This window comes from Salvia splendens, chromosome 6 (assembly GCF_004379255.2).
Source record: "Salvia splendens isolate huo1 chromosome 6, SspV2, whole genome shotgun sequence".
In the NCBI taxonomy this organism is placed as follows: Eukaryota; Viridiplantae; Streptophyta; class Magnoliopsida; order Lamiales; family Lamiaceae; genus Salvia; species Salvia splendens.
The window spans coordinates 18263992-18275867 of record NC_056037.1 but is presented as its reverse complement, the minus strand read 5'-3'; the positions used below and the strand labels follow the sequence as shown (position 1 = coordinate 18275867).

General features: G+C 42.0%; 1 protein-coding gene across 2 annotated transcripts; it reads left to right on the top strand.

The window, feature by feature from the left end:
- Window positions 1-7649: 7649 nt before the first annotated feature.
- Window positions 7650-10968, top strand: LOC121808540 (cytochrome P450 CYP72A219-like). 2 transcript variants are annotated; one of them, XM_042209084.1, is made up of 5 exons: window positions 7650-7999; window positions 8070-8287; window positions 8530-8795; window positions 8885-9269; window positions 10376-10968. In XM_042209084.1, the coding sequence occupies exons 1-5, from the start codon at window positions 7723-7725 to the stop codon at window positions 10799-10801; spliced, it is 1572 nt and encodes a 523-aa protein (XP_042065018.1). In that variant the 5' UTR covers window positions 7650-7722; the 3' UTR covers window positions 10802-10968. The 2 variants fall into 2 exon arrangements, with proteins under 2 accessions (XP_042065018.1, XP_042065019.1); XM_042209085.1 differs by having other exon boundaries at window positions 7651-7999; window positions 8548-8795.
- The last annotated feature ends 908 nt before the right edge of the window (window positions 10969-11876 follow it).

Genomic DNA, 11876 nt, shown 5'->3' with positions numbered 1-11876 from the left:
AGATGATGCAGGGGTGGCAGCCGGGGATGCAGGGGACGCCGGGGGGGGCAACGTCTATCGCCCTAGTTTTGATTTTTTTACTGTTTTTTCGCACACATCGACCCCATCAGAGACTCAGTTCACTGGGTGTGATACTTTCTTCTTAGAGGAGTTGGGGATAGATCTCGGGGATGCGGACACTCCCGTTCAAACGGGGAGAGTAGGGCGGGGTCGGGGCACGCCAAAGAAGAAGAAGGACAAGGGCAAGAGGGTGGTCGGCGAGTCGTCGCAGCCGGCTGATGACGAGAGCCCGACACGGAGGAAGTGGACGGATGCGGAGAACGTCGCGCTGTCCAAGGTGTGGGTGAGTGTTTGCGATGATCCCCTCACCTCAAACAATCAGAGGATCGTCAACTTGTGGGTTAAAATAGCAGCAGCTTACAAGGCATTTTGTCCGGAGGGGAGGCCACGCAGCGGGGAGGAGTGCCGGAAGGGGTAGGACCGAATCAGGGCTGCGGTCTCCCGATTTTCGGGCTTGTACACCAACGCCCTCTGCATGCAGACCAGTGGCCAAACTGACGAGGACTGCAGGAGGATAGCGGAGAAAGTCTTCCCCGTGCCCGAGCTTTATAAGGAGTTCACCTACTGGAACTGCTATGAGGTGCTGATGGACTCCGAGAAGTTACGGGCAGGTGTCGATGCTGGCTGGCCGAAGAAGCAGCGACTGAACTATACCGGTGATTACAGCGGCGGCGGCAGCGGCGGTTCCCACGACCTCCCCGAGGATGTTCAGGAGTTCCCGTCCCCTCCCGCGTTTACTCGCCGCACTCGCCCGGTTGGTCAAAGGCGAGCGCAACGGGCTCGCCAGGGGTCCCAGGAGGTCCAGTCGGCATCCCCCTCTGTTGGTAGGTCGACAGCCGAGCTCGCCTTCTTCACGCGTCAACAAACGCGGGCTCAGATGTACAAGATCTTAGCTGACTGGAAGACGGCAACTGACCCCGAGGAGAAGAGTTTTCTTCACTCAATGCTCGTGAGTATGCGGGTCAATTTGAATGCCGCCGCGGCACAGTTGGGGGGCTCAGATGCCGCAGATTTGGGGGTCCCGGATAGCGGCGACAACGGCGGCGGCGACGGCGACGACGACGAGGAGTGAGGCGGAGGCGGGGGGCTCGTGTGTGGAGGAGGAGTTTTTTTTTTAAATTAATGTAATTTTTTTTAATTAATGTACTTTTTGAAAATTTTAATATTATTATTGAATTTTCCTGTATCTATGTCGTAAATTTAATTCCGTATTTTGTGTGATTGTTAATTATTTGTTTTTTATAATTTTGTTTATTGTGGCTAGGCTATGGCTGACCTATTGCTTGTCCAGTTGCTTGTCCTGATGATGTGGCAGGAGGAGTTTTTAGTGCTGATGATGTGGCAGGTGGAGTTTGTGGCTAGGCTATGGCTGGGCTATCTCTATTGGAGATACTCTTAACTATTTGTTACTGTTTTTAAAAAAGAGTGCCAAAAAAAAAAGAAGTGACTATACTTTATTTGACGGAGAAAGTACTAGTTTTGTAGTAAAATGTGAGTGAAATAAAGTTTGTGTAATGTGAAGACCATTACTAAAATTAGTACTCCCTCCATCCCATGTTACTCGCACTGTAGATTTTCGGCTCGTCACAAGCTCCTTACACTATTTATAGTTTAAGTTAAAATTAATACATTTAATTAATATGTTAGATTAAGTTAATAGCTTATTTATTAAGTGGTGTCTCATTACATTTAAAATTCTAATTTAATTATACTAAAAAATCAATCTCAAATTTACGGCCTAAAATGAAAAGTGCGAGTAATATAGGACGGAAGGAGTATAAAACAAATGAGATATTTATTAGTGGAGAGATGAAAATGCTAAAATAGGACTATTATTGTTGGATGAAGAGAGGACTACACATTAAGAACCAAAAATGACTGCGCAACTTAGGAGGTTGAATTGTCATAAAACTAACTTCCTGAAATAATCCAATATATTTAGCTTTTGTATCAAGAGTTTCAAATGTTCATACTTTTTACTGATAAAGCTGTTATACTAAATTACTAACTGAGATTATTTGTATCATTGATTCATTTGCACATCACAAATGGTGCAAATGCTTGTCATTCATGTGAAATGAACGACACTCCATTCATCTTAGCTTCTTTATATTTCAAATAAAAACAATAAGCTTGGCGGTTTTAATAATTATCTCATTCGACCCGGTCTAAGCAAACCATTTTCCTTTTTGGATGTTTATTAAAATAAAAACACCACTATCTCTACTTTTTCCTTCTCTCTTACTTTATTTTCTCTACTTAACTCACAAAACAACGCTATATAAAATCTAGTGTCAGAATAAAAATGCTCCACTTAACTGGAACAGAGGGAGTATGGCCATTTTTGTATTAGAAAGAAAATGAAATAGGAGTATAGATGAGACGAGACAGTGTAGTTTGTTTGATCGGTGATACAACAGATGATGTGTTGGGTTTTGGTGTGGCTGGACCAACCATCGGCCCAAGTCATTATTGAGGGCCGAACTCGATTAAGCTCGGCTAACACCGAACTCGATTAAGCTCGGCTAACACCGAACTCGATTAACCTTCTCCAACACCGAGCTCGATTAAGCTCGGCTACCAACCGTTGTATTTGAACAGCTCGTTCAGTTACAACGACTAGTTTTTCAGTTTTCAGTTTCACATCTTGTTTTTTCTCCATATATTCGTGTGATTCAAGAAACTAGATAGAGAAGTGAATACACTTTGTGATTCTTGAGCTAGCTAGGTGAGTGATCCACAATCGAGTTGTTTTCTCCGATTGAGTAGCGAGCTAAGTGATAGTGTGTTGTAATCGCCTTCGTTTGCTTTGTATTCGTAATAATATCGTCCCACATTTGTTCGTGAATCTCGCGTCGATTCTGTATTTGATTCTTCAAATTGGCGCCGTCTGTGGGAAAGAAATCGGCGCGATGTCTACGGCGAAATTCGAATTGGAGAAGTTTACGGGCAAGAATGACTTCGGTCTATGGAGATTGAAGATGAAGGCCGTGATGATGCAACAAGGGCTTTGGGAAATCGTCAAAAATGGGGAGGCCGACACCGCCAAGGGTGCGGATGAAAAGGTCGATCCAAAGGCTCAAGAACTTCAACAAAAGGCGTATAGCACTCTGATCCTGAGTCTCAGCGATCGAGTCCTGAGGGAGGTTTCGAAGGAGGAGACCGCTGCGGCAGTATGGAGGAAGCTTGAGTCCATCTATATGACGAAGTCTCTTGCAAATCGCCTTCATCTGAAACAGAAGCTTTTCACCTTCCAGATATCAGAGGCGAAGAGCATCTTGGAGCAGCTCGAAGATTTTGGTAAATGCATGGATGATCTGGAGAACATCGATGAGCAGATCAAGGATGAAGATAAAGCACTTATGCTTCTCAATTCATTACCGAAGAGCTTCGAACAATTCAAGGACGCTATACTCCTTGGAAGAGACTCCAAGATCACCTATGAAGAGGTGTATTCGGCCCTGAAATTGAAGGATTTTCAGAGTTCTTCAACAAGACTGCGTGATCAGGCTGGGGAAAGCTTGAACGTGAAAGCCAATATCAAGAAACCTGAAAAATGGAAGAGGCAGGGTTCTGAAAAATGGAAAGGAAAAGGCCAAAGGGAGTGGGATCAGAAGGAGTCCAGGTCTTGCAACTATTGCAAGAAACCTGGGCACATCAAGAAAAATTGCTGGGCCTTAAAGAAGAAGCAGGCTGATGGCAATTCTGATCAGAACACTGCTGACTGTGCAGCAGATTTGGAGCCGGCTCAGGTCATGAATGTGACTGAGAGGCCCATTGCAGACTCTTGGATCGTGGACTCCGGGTGCTCTTTCCACATATGCAGCCACAAGAATTGGTTTGAGAACCTGACTGAAGCACAGGGATCAGTCTTGCTCGGCAACAACCAGGTGTGTGTTGTTAAAGGCATTGGTAATATTCGTTTTAAGGTGCATGATGGTTCTATTAAATTGCTGACTGAAGTAAGGTATATACCTACTATTAAGAGGAACCTTGTATCTGTTGGTGTGCTTGAAATGAAAGGATTTTCTTGTGTATTTTCTGGTGGGAGTATGAGGATTATGAATGGTGGTGCTATTGTTATGTCAGCCTCTAGGATAAATAGATTATATTATCTGGAGGCTGAGGTCATTGTGGGAGATTCCTATGTTGCTGCGGAACAGAATCTGGTGTTGTGGCACAAGAGATTAGGCCATGTGGGTGATAAAGGGCTTAAAGAATTGATCAAGAAGGGCGTTTTTGCATGTGATGATAGGGAGAGTGTAAAAATGTGTGAGTCTTGCTTACTGGGAAAAGGAAAGAAATTGCCTTTTGGCTCAGGAAAGCACAACTCCACAAGACCTCTGGATTATTGTCACAGTGATCTATGGGGTCCTAGCCCGGTTAATTCCATAGGTGGTGGAAGGTACTTCTTGAGTGTAGTAGATGACTATAGCAGGAAGGTTTGGGTATGGATCCTCAAGGAGAAATCAGACACATTCAGCAAGTTCAGTGCATGGTACAAGGCAGTTGAAGTTGAGAAAGGGCATGGCTTGAAGTGTCTGAGGACAGACAACGGGCTTGAGTTCCTATCAAGGGAATTTGATAACTTCTGTGTGCAAAGGGGAGTGAAGAGGCATAGGACAGCTCCGGGGAATCCACAACAAAATGGAACCGCGGAGAGAATGAATAGGACTCTCCTTGAGAGAGTAAGATGCATGATTTTTGAATCTGGAGTGCCTAAGAAATTCTGGGCAGAAGCTGTCTCCACAGCAGCCAAATTGATCAATAAATGTCCATGCTCAGCCATTGGTTTTGATACTCCAGATGGCAGATGGTATGGAAGCCTAGGAGGTTATGAGAAGCTTAGGATTTTTGGTTGTAGAGCCTTTGCTCACACAAGGCAAGGAAAGCTAGAACCTAGAGCACTAAAATGCATTTTCCTTGGCTACCAAGATGGTGCTAAGGCATATAGACTTTGGTGCACAGAAGAAGGGAATCAAAAAGTCATCATCAGTCGAGATGTCATTTTTGATGAGTCAATTATGCCATTCAAGCCTACTCTGCAGACAGTGACAACTCCAGAACCTGCTGGGGTCAGTTTTGATCAACTTGAACCAGAACATAGAGCCTCAGATGCTGCTGATTTCCAAGAGCCAATGATGTCCTCAGATGAGGAGAATGAGCAGCCTACTGATAATACTCCAGATGTCTCTGATCCAGAGCCACAAGTTCAGCAATATGATCTGGCCAGAGACAGAACCAGAAGGGAAATCAGACCACCAGCAAGGTTCAGAGATGCAGATTTTGTATACTATGCCTTGTGTGTTGCAGAGGAGTTGGAGATCTCAGAACCAAGCACCTATAAGGAAGCTATTGGCAGCAAAGACAAAGAGAAATGGAAAATGGCTATGAAGGATGAGATAGACTCTCTCATCAAAAACAAAACTTGGATCCTAGTTCTCAGATCACAGATTCAACAAAGACCTATCTCTTGCAAATGGATTTACAAGAAAAAGGTGGAGGCCTCTGAGAATGATAGTATCAGATACAAGGCTCGCTTGGTTGCAAGGGGTTTCACACAGGAGGAGGGGATAGATTACACCGAGGTCTTCTCTCCTGTGGTGAAACACAGCTCAATAAGGATACTCTTGGCAATTGTGGCTCGGAGAGATTGGGAATTGCAACAACTTGATGTAAAAACAGCTTTTTTGCATGGTGAGTTGGAGGAGACAATCTATATGGAGCAGCCACAAGGATTCATAAGGCCGGGAGATGAGGATAAGGTTTGTTGTTTGAAGAGAAGCCTCTATGGACTGAAACAAAGCAGCCGGCAGTGGTACCTGACTTTTGACAGACAGATGGAGAGACTTGGCTTCAAGAAATCTGCCTTTGATAGCTGTGTTTACATAAGGTACAAGGGAGGTAAAGCTGTTGCTTACTTGTTACTTTATGTGGATGATATGCTTGTGGCAGGCCCTAGTAAGGCAGATGTGAAGCAAGTGAAGGAGGATTTGGAAGAAGCTTTTGAAATGAAGGACTTGGGAAATGCAAAGAGAATTCTTGGCATGGATATCATAAGAGAGAGAGCTGCTAGGAAGTTATGGTTGATGCAGCATAGCTACATCAAGAAGATGTTAATCAAATTTCAGATGATTGACTCTAGAAAGGTATCAACTCCAACAAGTCCACACTTCAAGCTCTCTGTCAGTCAGAAACCAGCTAATGATCAGGAAAGGAAGTTGATGTCTAAGGTGCCTTATGCAAGTATTGTTGGGAGTATTATGTACATGATGTTGTGTACTCGGCCTGATCTGTCACATGCCATAAGCCTGACCAGCAGATACATGGCAGACCCGGGTAGCACACATTGGCAAGCTTTGAAGTGGATAATGAAGTATTTGGTGGGCACACAAGATTTGGGATTGTTGTTCTGCACAGCAGACGGTGAGGATGAGCTCATAGGCTACTGTGATGCAGACTATGCTGCAAATATTGATAGCAGAAAATCCCAATCTGCCTATATCTTCAAGCTCTTTGGTACAGCAATCAGTTGGAAGTCTAATCTCCAATCTGTGGTTGCGCTCTCTACAACGGAGGCAGAGTATATATCCTTAGCAGAAGCGGTTAAAGAAGCTAAATGGCTAAAGGGAATATTGGGGGATTTTGGTGTGGTGCAAGAGGCTGTAACTATCTTGTGTGACAGCAACAGCGCCATTAGCTTGGCCAAGCACCAGACTTTCCATGAGAGAAGTAAGCACATCGACATCAAACTTCATTTTGTAAGAGATGAGATAAGCAAAGGCGTGGTGGCAGTCAAGAAGGTCCACACCTCTGAAAATGCAGCTGACATGATGACTAAACCCCTACCAAGTGCTAAGTTCGAGCATTGTTTAGACTTGGTTAACTTGACTGCAAGAAGATGAGGGAATTTTGGTGAAGGTGGAGTTTTGGCTGGCCGGATGGTGGATGCAGCCAAGGTGGAGATTTGTTGGGTTTTGGTGTGGCTGGACCAACCATCGGCCCAAGTCATTATTGAGGGCCGAACTCGATTAAGCTCGGCTAACACCGAACTCGATTAAGCTCGGCTAACACCGAACTCGATTAAGCTCGGCTAACACCGAACTCGATTAACCTTCTCCAACACCGAGCTCGATTAAGCTCGGCTACCAACCGTTGTATTTGAACAGCTCGTTCAGTTACAACGACTAGTTTTTCAGTTTTCAGTTTCACATCTTGTTTTTTCTCCATATATTCGTGTGATTCAAGAAACTAGATAGAGAAGTGAATACACTTTGTGATTCTTGAGCTAGCTAGGTGAGTGATCCACAATCGAGTTGTTTTCTCCGATTGAGTAGCGAGCTAAGTGATAGTGTGTTGTAATCGCCTTCGTTTGCTTTGTATTCGTAATAATATCGTCCCACATTTGTTCGTGAATCTCGCGTCGATTCTGTATTTGATTCTTCATGATGTGATTAATAATAAATTGAAGACATTATTGGTGGAGCCTATGAATTTGTTGGTTAGCATGAGAGAGACAGCCATGATTTGACTTGGCAAAAAAAGCTTGTAAATTCCGCTTCCTTCAAATAGCAATAACAAAAAAAACAAAACAAGATCATCTTATACATAATCGCAATAAATCAAGTCTTGGCTTTACTAAATCAACAAAAAATAAAAGAGATGGATGTAAAACTTGGCTCAATCTTCAGCTCCACACTCATTCTAGTATGTATGCTACTTGCAATAAAATTACTAAAATGGGCTTGGCTGAGGCCGAGGAAGCTCGAGAAGCTTCTCCGGGAGCAAGGCCTCAGTGGCAACCCGTACAGACTCCTCATCGGAGACATGAAACAACTGATCACAGTCATGAAAGAAGAGCAACCAAGGACGGTCAACCTCTCCGACCCCATTCTGCCTCACATCCTTCCATTCTACACACAGATCATCCAAAAATATGGTAAGCCTTAGCATGTATGGATAAATATTAAATTTACTTGACTTTTTGTTTTTTTTTGGTGTGGCAAAAGGGCCACGTTCGTTCGCGTGGTTTGGAGCTGCACCCAGGATCAACATCTCGGATCCAGAGCTGATGAAGGAGATCCTCGCTAAACCTAGTGTGTTTCAGAAGCCCAGACCTGACCCGATTGGGGAAACGATCGTTGGGGGCCTTTTGTTTCTTGAAGATGCGCAGTGGGTGTTGCACAGAAAGATCATCAACGCCGCCTTCCATGTTGAGAAGTTGAAAGTAAGTAGTTCTAAATGTTCATGGTTATAGTAGTAGGGGTCGGGTTAGATTGACAACTATCTTAAATTGATTACTGCTATCTATGTCAACAACCTACTCTATGGATATCGACACGAAGACATGTATGTTTGTATGTCAACTAAATGTAGTAAACATACATATGTCTTCTGTTGTCGGTTATCAATTTAAGATAGTTATTAACTGATTCATGTCCCATAGTAGTAGTATATAACTTATACTAGTATTTTCCTTTTTTGCAGAAGATGATACCTGCAATGTATGCATGTTGTTCGGAGATGATAGAGAAATGGGGAGCCTTGGTTTCAAGAAACGGAAAGCATGTGGAGATGGACGTCTGGCCTTACCTCGAAGATTTATCAGGTGATATGATTTCGAGGACTGCTTTCGGCTGCAGCCATGAACAAGGAAGAAGAATATTTCAGCTGCAGAAGGAGCAGGTTAAGCTCGTTCTGCAGCTGCTGAAGTTCTCGTTCATCCCGGGATGGAGGTACAGACGTTGTTGAAGCAATGCAGTATGAGTGCCATAGGGAAACAAAAATATGGTTTTACTTAGTTAAGGTTATATTTGTTTTGCAGGTACTTCCCCACCAAAACCAACAGAAGAATGAGAGGCGTGTCGCGAGAGATTGAGGCAGCCGTGAGGGGCATCATCGTCGAAAGAGAGAGAGCGGCCGAGAGGGGAGAAACCATCCATGATGACTTGCTAGGCATATTGATGGAATCAAACATGAATGAGATTCAAGAGCAAGGGAGCAAGAAGATGGGCATGAGCATCGCGGATGTGATTGAGGAATGCAAGCTCTTCTACTTCGCTGGATCCGAGACCACGTCCAATTTGCTCGTGTGGACGTTGGTGATGCTCAGCAAACACCCGGATTGGCAAGCTCGTGCCAGGGGAGAAATTTTGCAAGTTTTGGGAATGAATCCACCTACTTTTGATGCCCTCAACCAACTTAAAACGGTAAGCTCGTTGGACAATACTTATATATTGTTTCCAACTTCCTTCATTCTCCGATGGGCGATGTGGTATGACTTTACAACTCAACTATATTCACTTTACTCATCATGGTCTAACTCTGAACCTACAATAGCGGTGTATCAGGGTCCTTATACCTTCTTAGCGTAACAACACAAATCACATCACTTGGATCTAGGATTGGATGGTTGTGATAATAATAGCCGAGCTACATTATTAGCCGAGCTACATTATTAGATTAAAAATCTATATTATTAGATGAAAAAACTACTCCATCTATCCCACCTAAGTTGAGTAATTTCTTTTTTTGCACTCGTTTTGAAAAAAATCGTAAAAAATAATTAAAGTGGATATATAATAAAGTAAAAGCAAGAATAATGTAGATAAGATTATTCTCTATATTATTGTTGCTTTTACTATATATCCACTTTAATTATTTATCAGTTTTTTCAAAACGAGTGCAAAAAAAGAAGCGACTCAACTTAGTTGGGATAGAGGGAGTACATTATTAGACTAAAAAACTACATTATTAGCCGAGCTATATTATTATTATACTAAAAAGCTACCCCATCTCCCTCCGTTCCACAGTAATGGAGGCATTTCATTTTGAACACTTATTTTGAAAAAATGATAATAAATGGTTAAAGTGAAGAAAGATTAAAGTAAGATAGAGAATAGTGTAGAGAAGAGTATTATCTGTCATATTCTCTATCTTACTTTACTATTTCTCTACTTTAACCATTTATTATCATTTTTCCAAAACGAGTGCTCAAAATGAAATGCCTCTATTACTGTGAAACGGAGGAAGTACATTATTAGATGATACGTGATACTCCCTCTGTCCCGCACTACTTGCACTTATTTCCTTTCTGGGCGTCCCAAGTTATTTGCACTCTTTCCTTTTTTAGTAACAATTTATACCTACAGCCGTAATTGTTGACTTTGTCTATCACTCATTCCTTAATCTCTGTGCCCAAAAGGAAAGGTGCGAGTAGTGCGGGACGGAGGGAGTATTAATTTAACCATTAGATCACAAGGTCCAATGGACTGACAAATGTTTTGTGTTTTGCATAATATATGTTTGTGTGCAGGTGAGCATGATTTTACAGGAAGTTCTAAGAATATATCCGCCAGCACCGTTGATCATCCGAGCACCCACCAAGACAGTGAGGCTCGGAAGCATGACGGTGCCAGTGGGGGCAGAGCTAACTCTGCTAATAGCCCAAATGCATCACGATCCCGAGATATGGGGCGAAGATGTCAACGAGTTCAGACCAGAAAGATTCGCTAATGGGATTTCGAGTGCAGCAAAGATGAACTTCGCCTTCTTGCCATTCAGCTCGGGCCCTCGCGTCTGCATCGGCCAAAACTTCGCCATGATGGAGGCCAAAATGGCGCTGGCGATGATGCTTCGGAGCTTCCACTTCGAATTGTCATCTTCTTACTTGCATGCTCCGTTTCCGATCTTGACGTTGCAGCCACAATATGGTGCTCCTTTGATTCTGCGCACCTTATAATTCTCAACTTTTTAGTATGAAACACGATGACAATTGACCCTGCCACGGCTTGATTTCATGTTCCTAAGTTAGCATACTACTCCCTCCGTCCCCAAATATTGTCCTACTTTAACTTGGCACAAGTTTTAAAAAATATAATAAAAAGTGAGTTGAAAAAGTTTGTGGAATGAGAGTCTATTTTTATATATTAGTTTTATAATAAAATGTGAATCTGAATGAGTTAGTGAAATATGAGGTCCACTCCCAAAAATAATAAAAAAATGTGAAATGAGATAAATTTTGTAGGACAGATGAAAATGGAAAAATGGAACAAACTTTCATGGACAATCGAAGACAATCCTTCACGTCCAAAGAAACTGATGCTTAAATAGACCTCTTAACTAAAATTGAGATTGATTTAGGATATTTTTTGGTTCCCACCTAACGATAAAATGTATCCAGAACAATATGCTTCGAACTTTGATATTATAAATTTCTTATTTCTCAATTTATGAGAAGAAATTTATTTATCATACGGTTTGTCGGTGATTAATATATATCTATAAATATATATATTGATTAAATTTATGAAAAAATAAATAATATTCTCTCCATTTAATAATAAGAGTCACATTTTGCTATTTCGTTACATCCCACAATAAGAGTCACATTTCACTTTAACTATAAATGGTAAGTAGATCTCACATTCCACTAACTTACTTCACTCACATTCTATTATAAAACCAATATATAAAAGTGGACCTCATATTCCACTAACTTTTACAACTCACTATTCTTTACATTTATTAAAACTCATGCTCACAACAAATTTGACTCCTATTATGGGACGAATGAAGTAATAAAATAACAAGTCATTCTTCTATATTGTATACTGATCGGTAGACTTATGGTAACGGAAGATCTTTAAGTCAATATCTTGTAGAAGTAAGATATCAATATTCTCAAGTTAGATAGATGTGGATAATCTATGGAGAACAGTTGCTAGTTGAACTGAAGACACTTTCTATCATGGATAACTCATGACACTTGAGTGTCGTATAACACTGAATAGATCACATTGAGATAAATACTTCTC

Bases quoted from the DNA above. Each gene is read 5' to 3' on its own strand.
- LOC121808540 (XM_042209084.1), top strand. From the start codon at position 7,723: ATGGATGTAAAACTTGGCTCAATCTTCAGCTCCACACTCATTCTAGTA. The intron at 8,000-8,069 runs GTAAGCCTTAGC...GTGTGGCAAAAG, and splicing joins ACAGATCATCCAAAAATATG to GGCCACGTTCGTTCGCGTGG. The intron at 8,796-8,884 runs GTACAGACGTTG...TTTGTTTTGCAG, and splicing joins TCGTTCATCCCGGGATGGAG to GTACTTCCCCACCAAAACCA.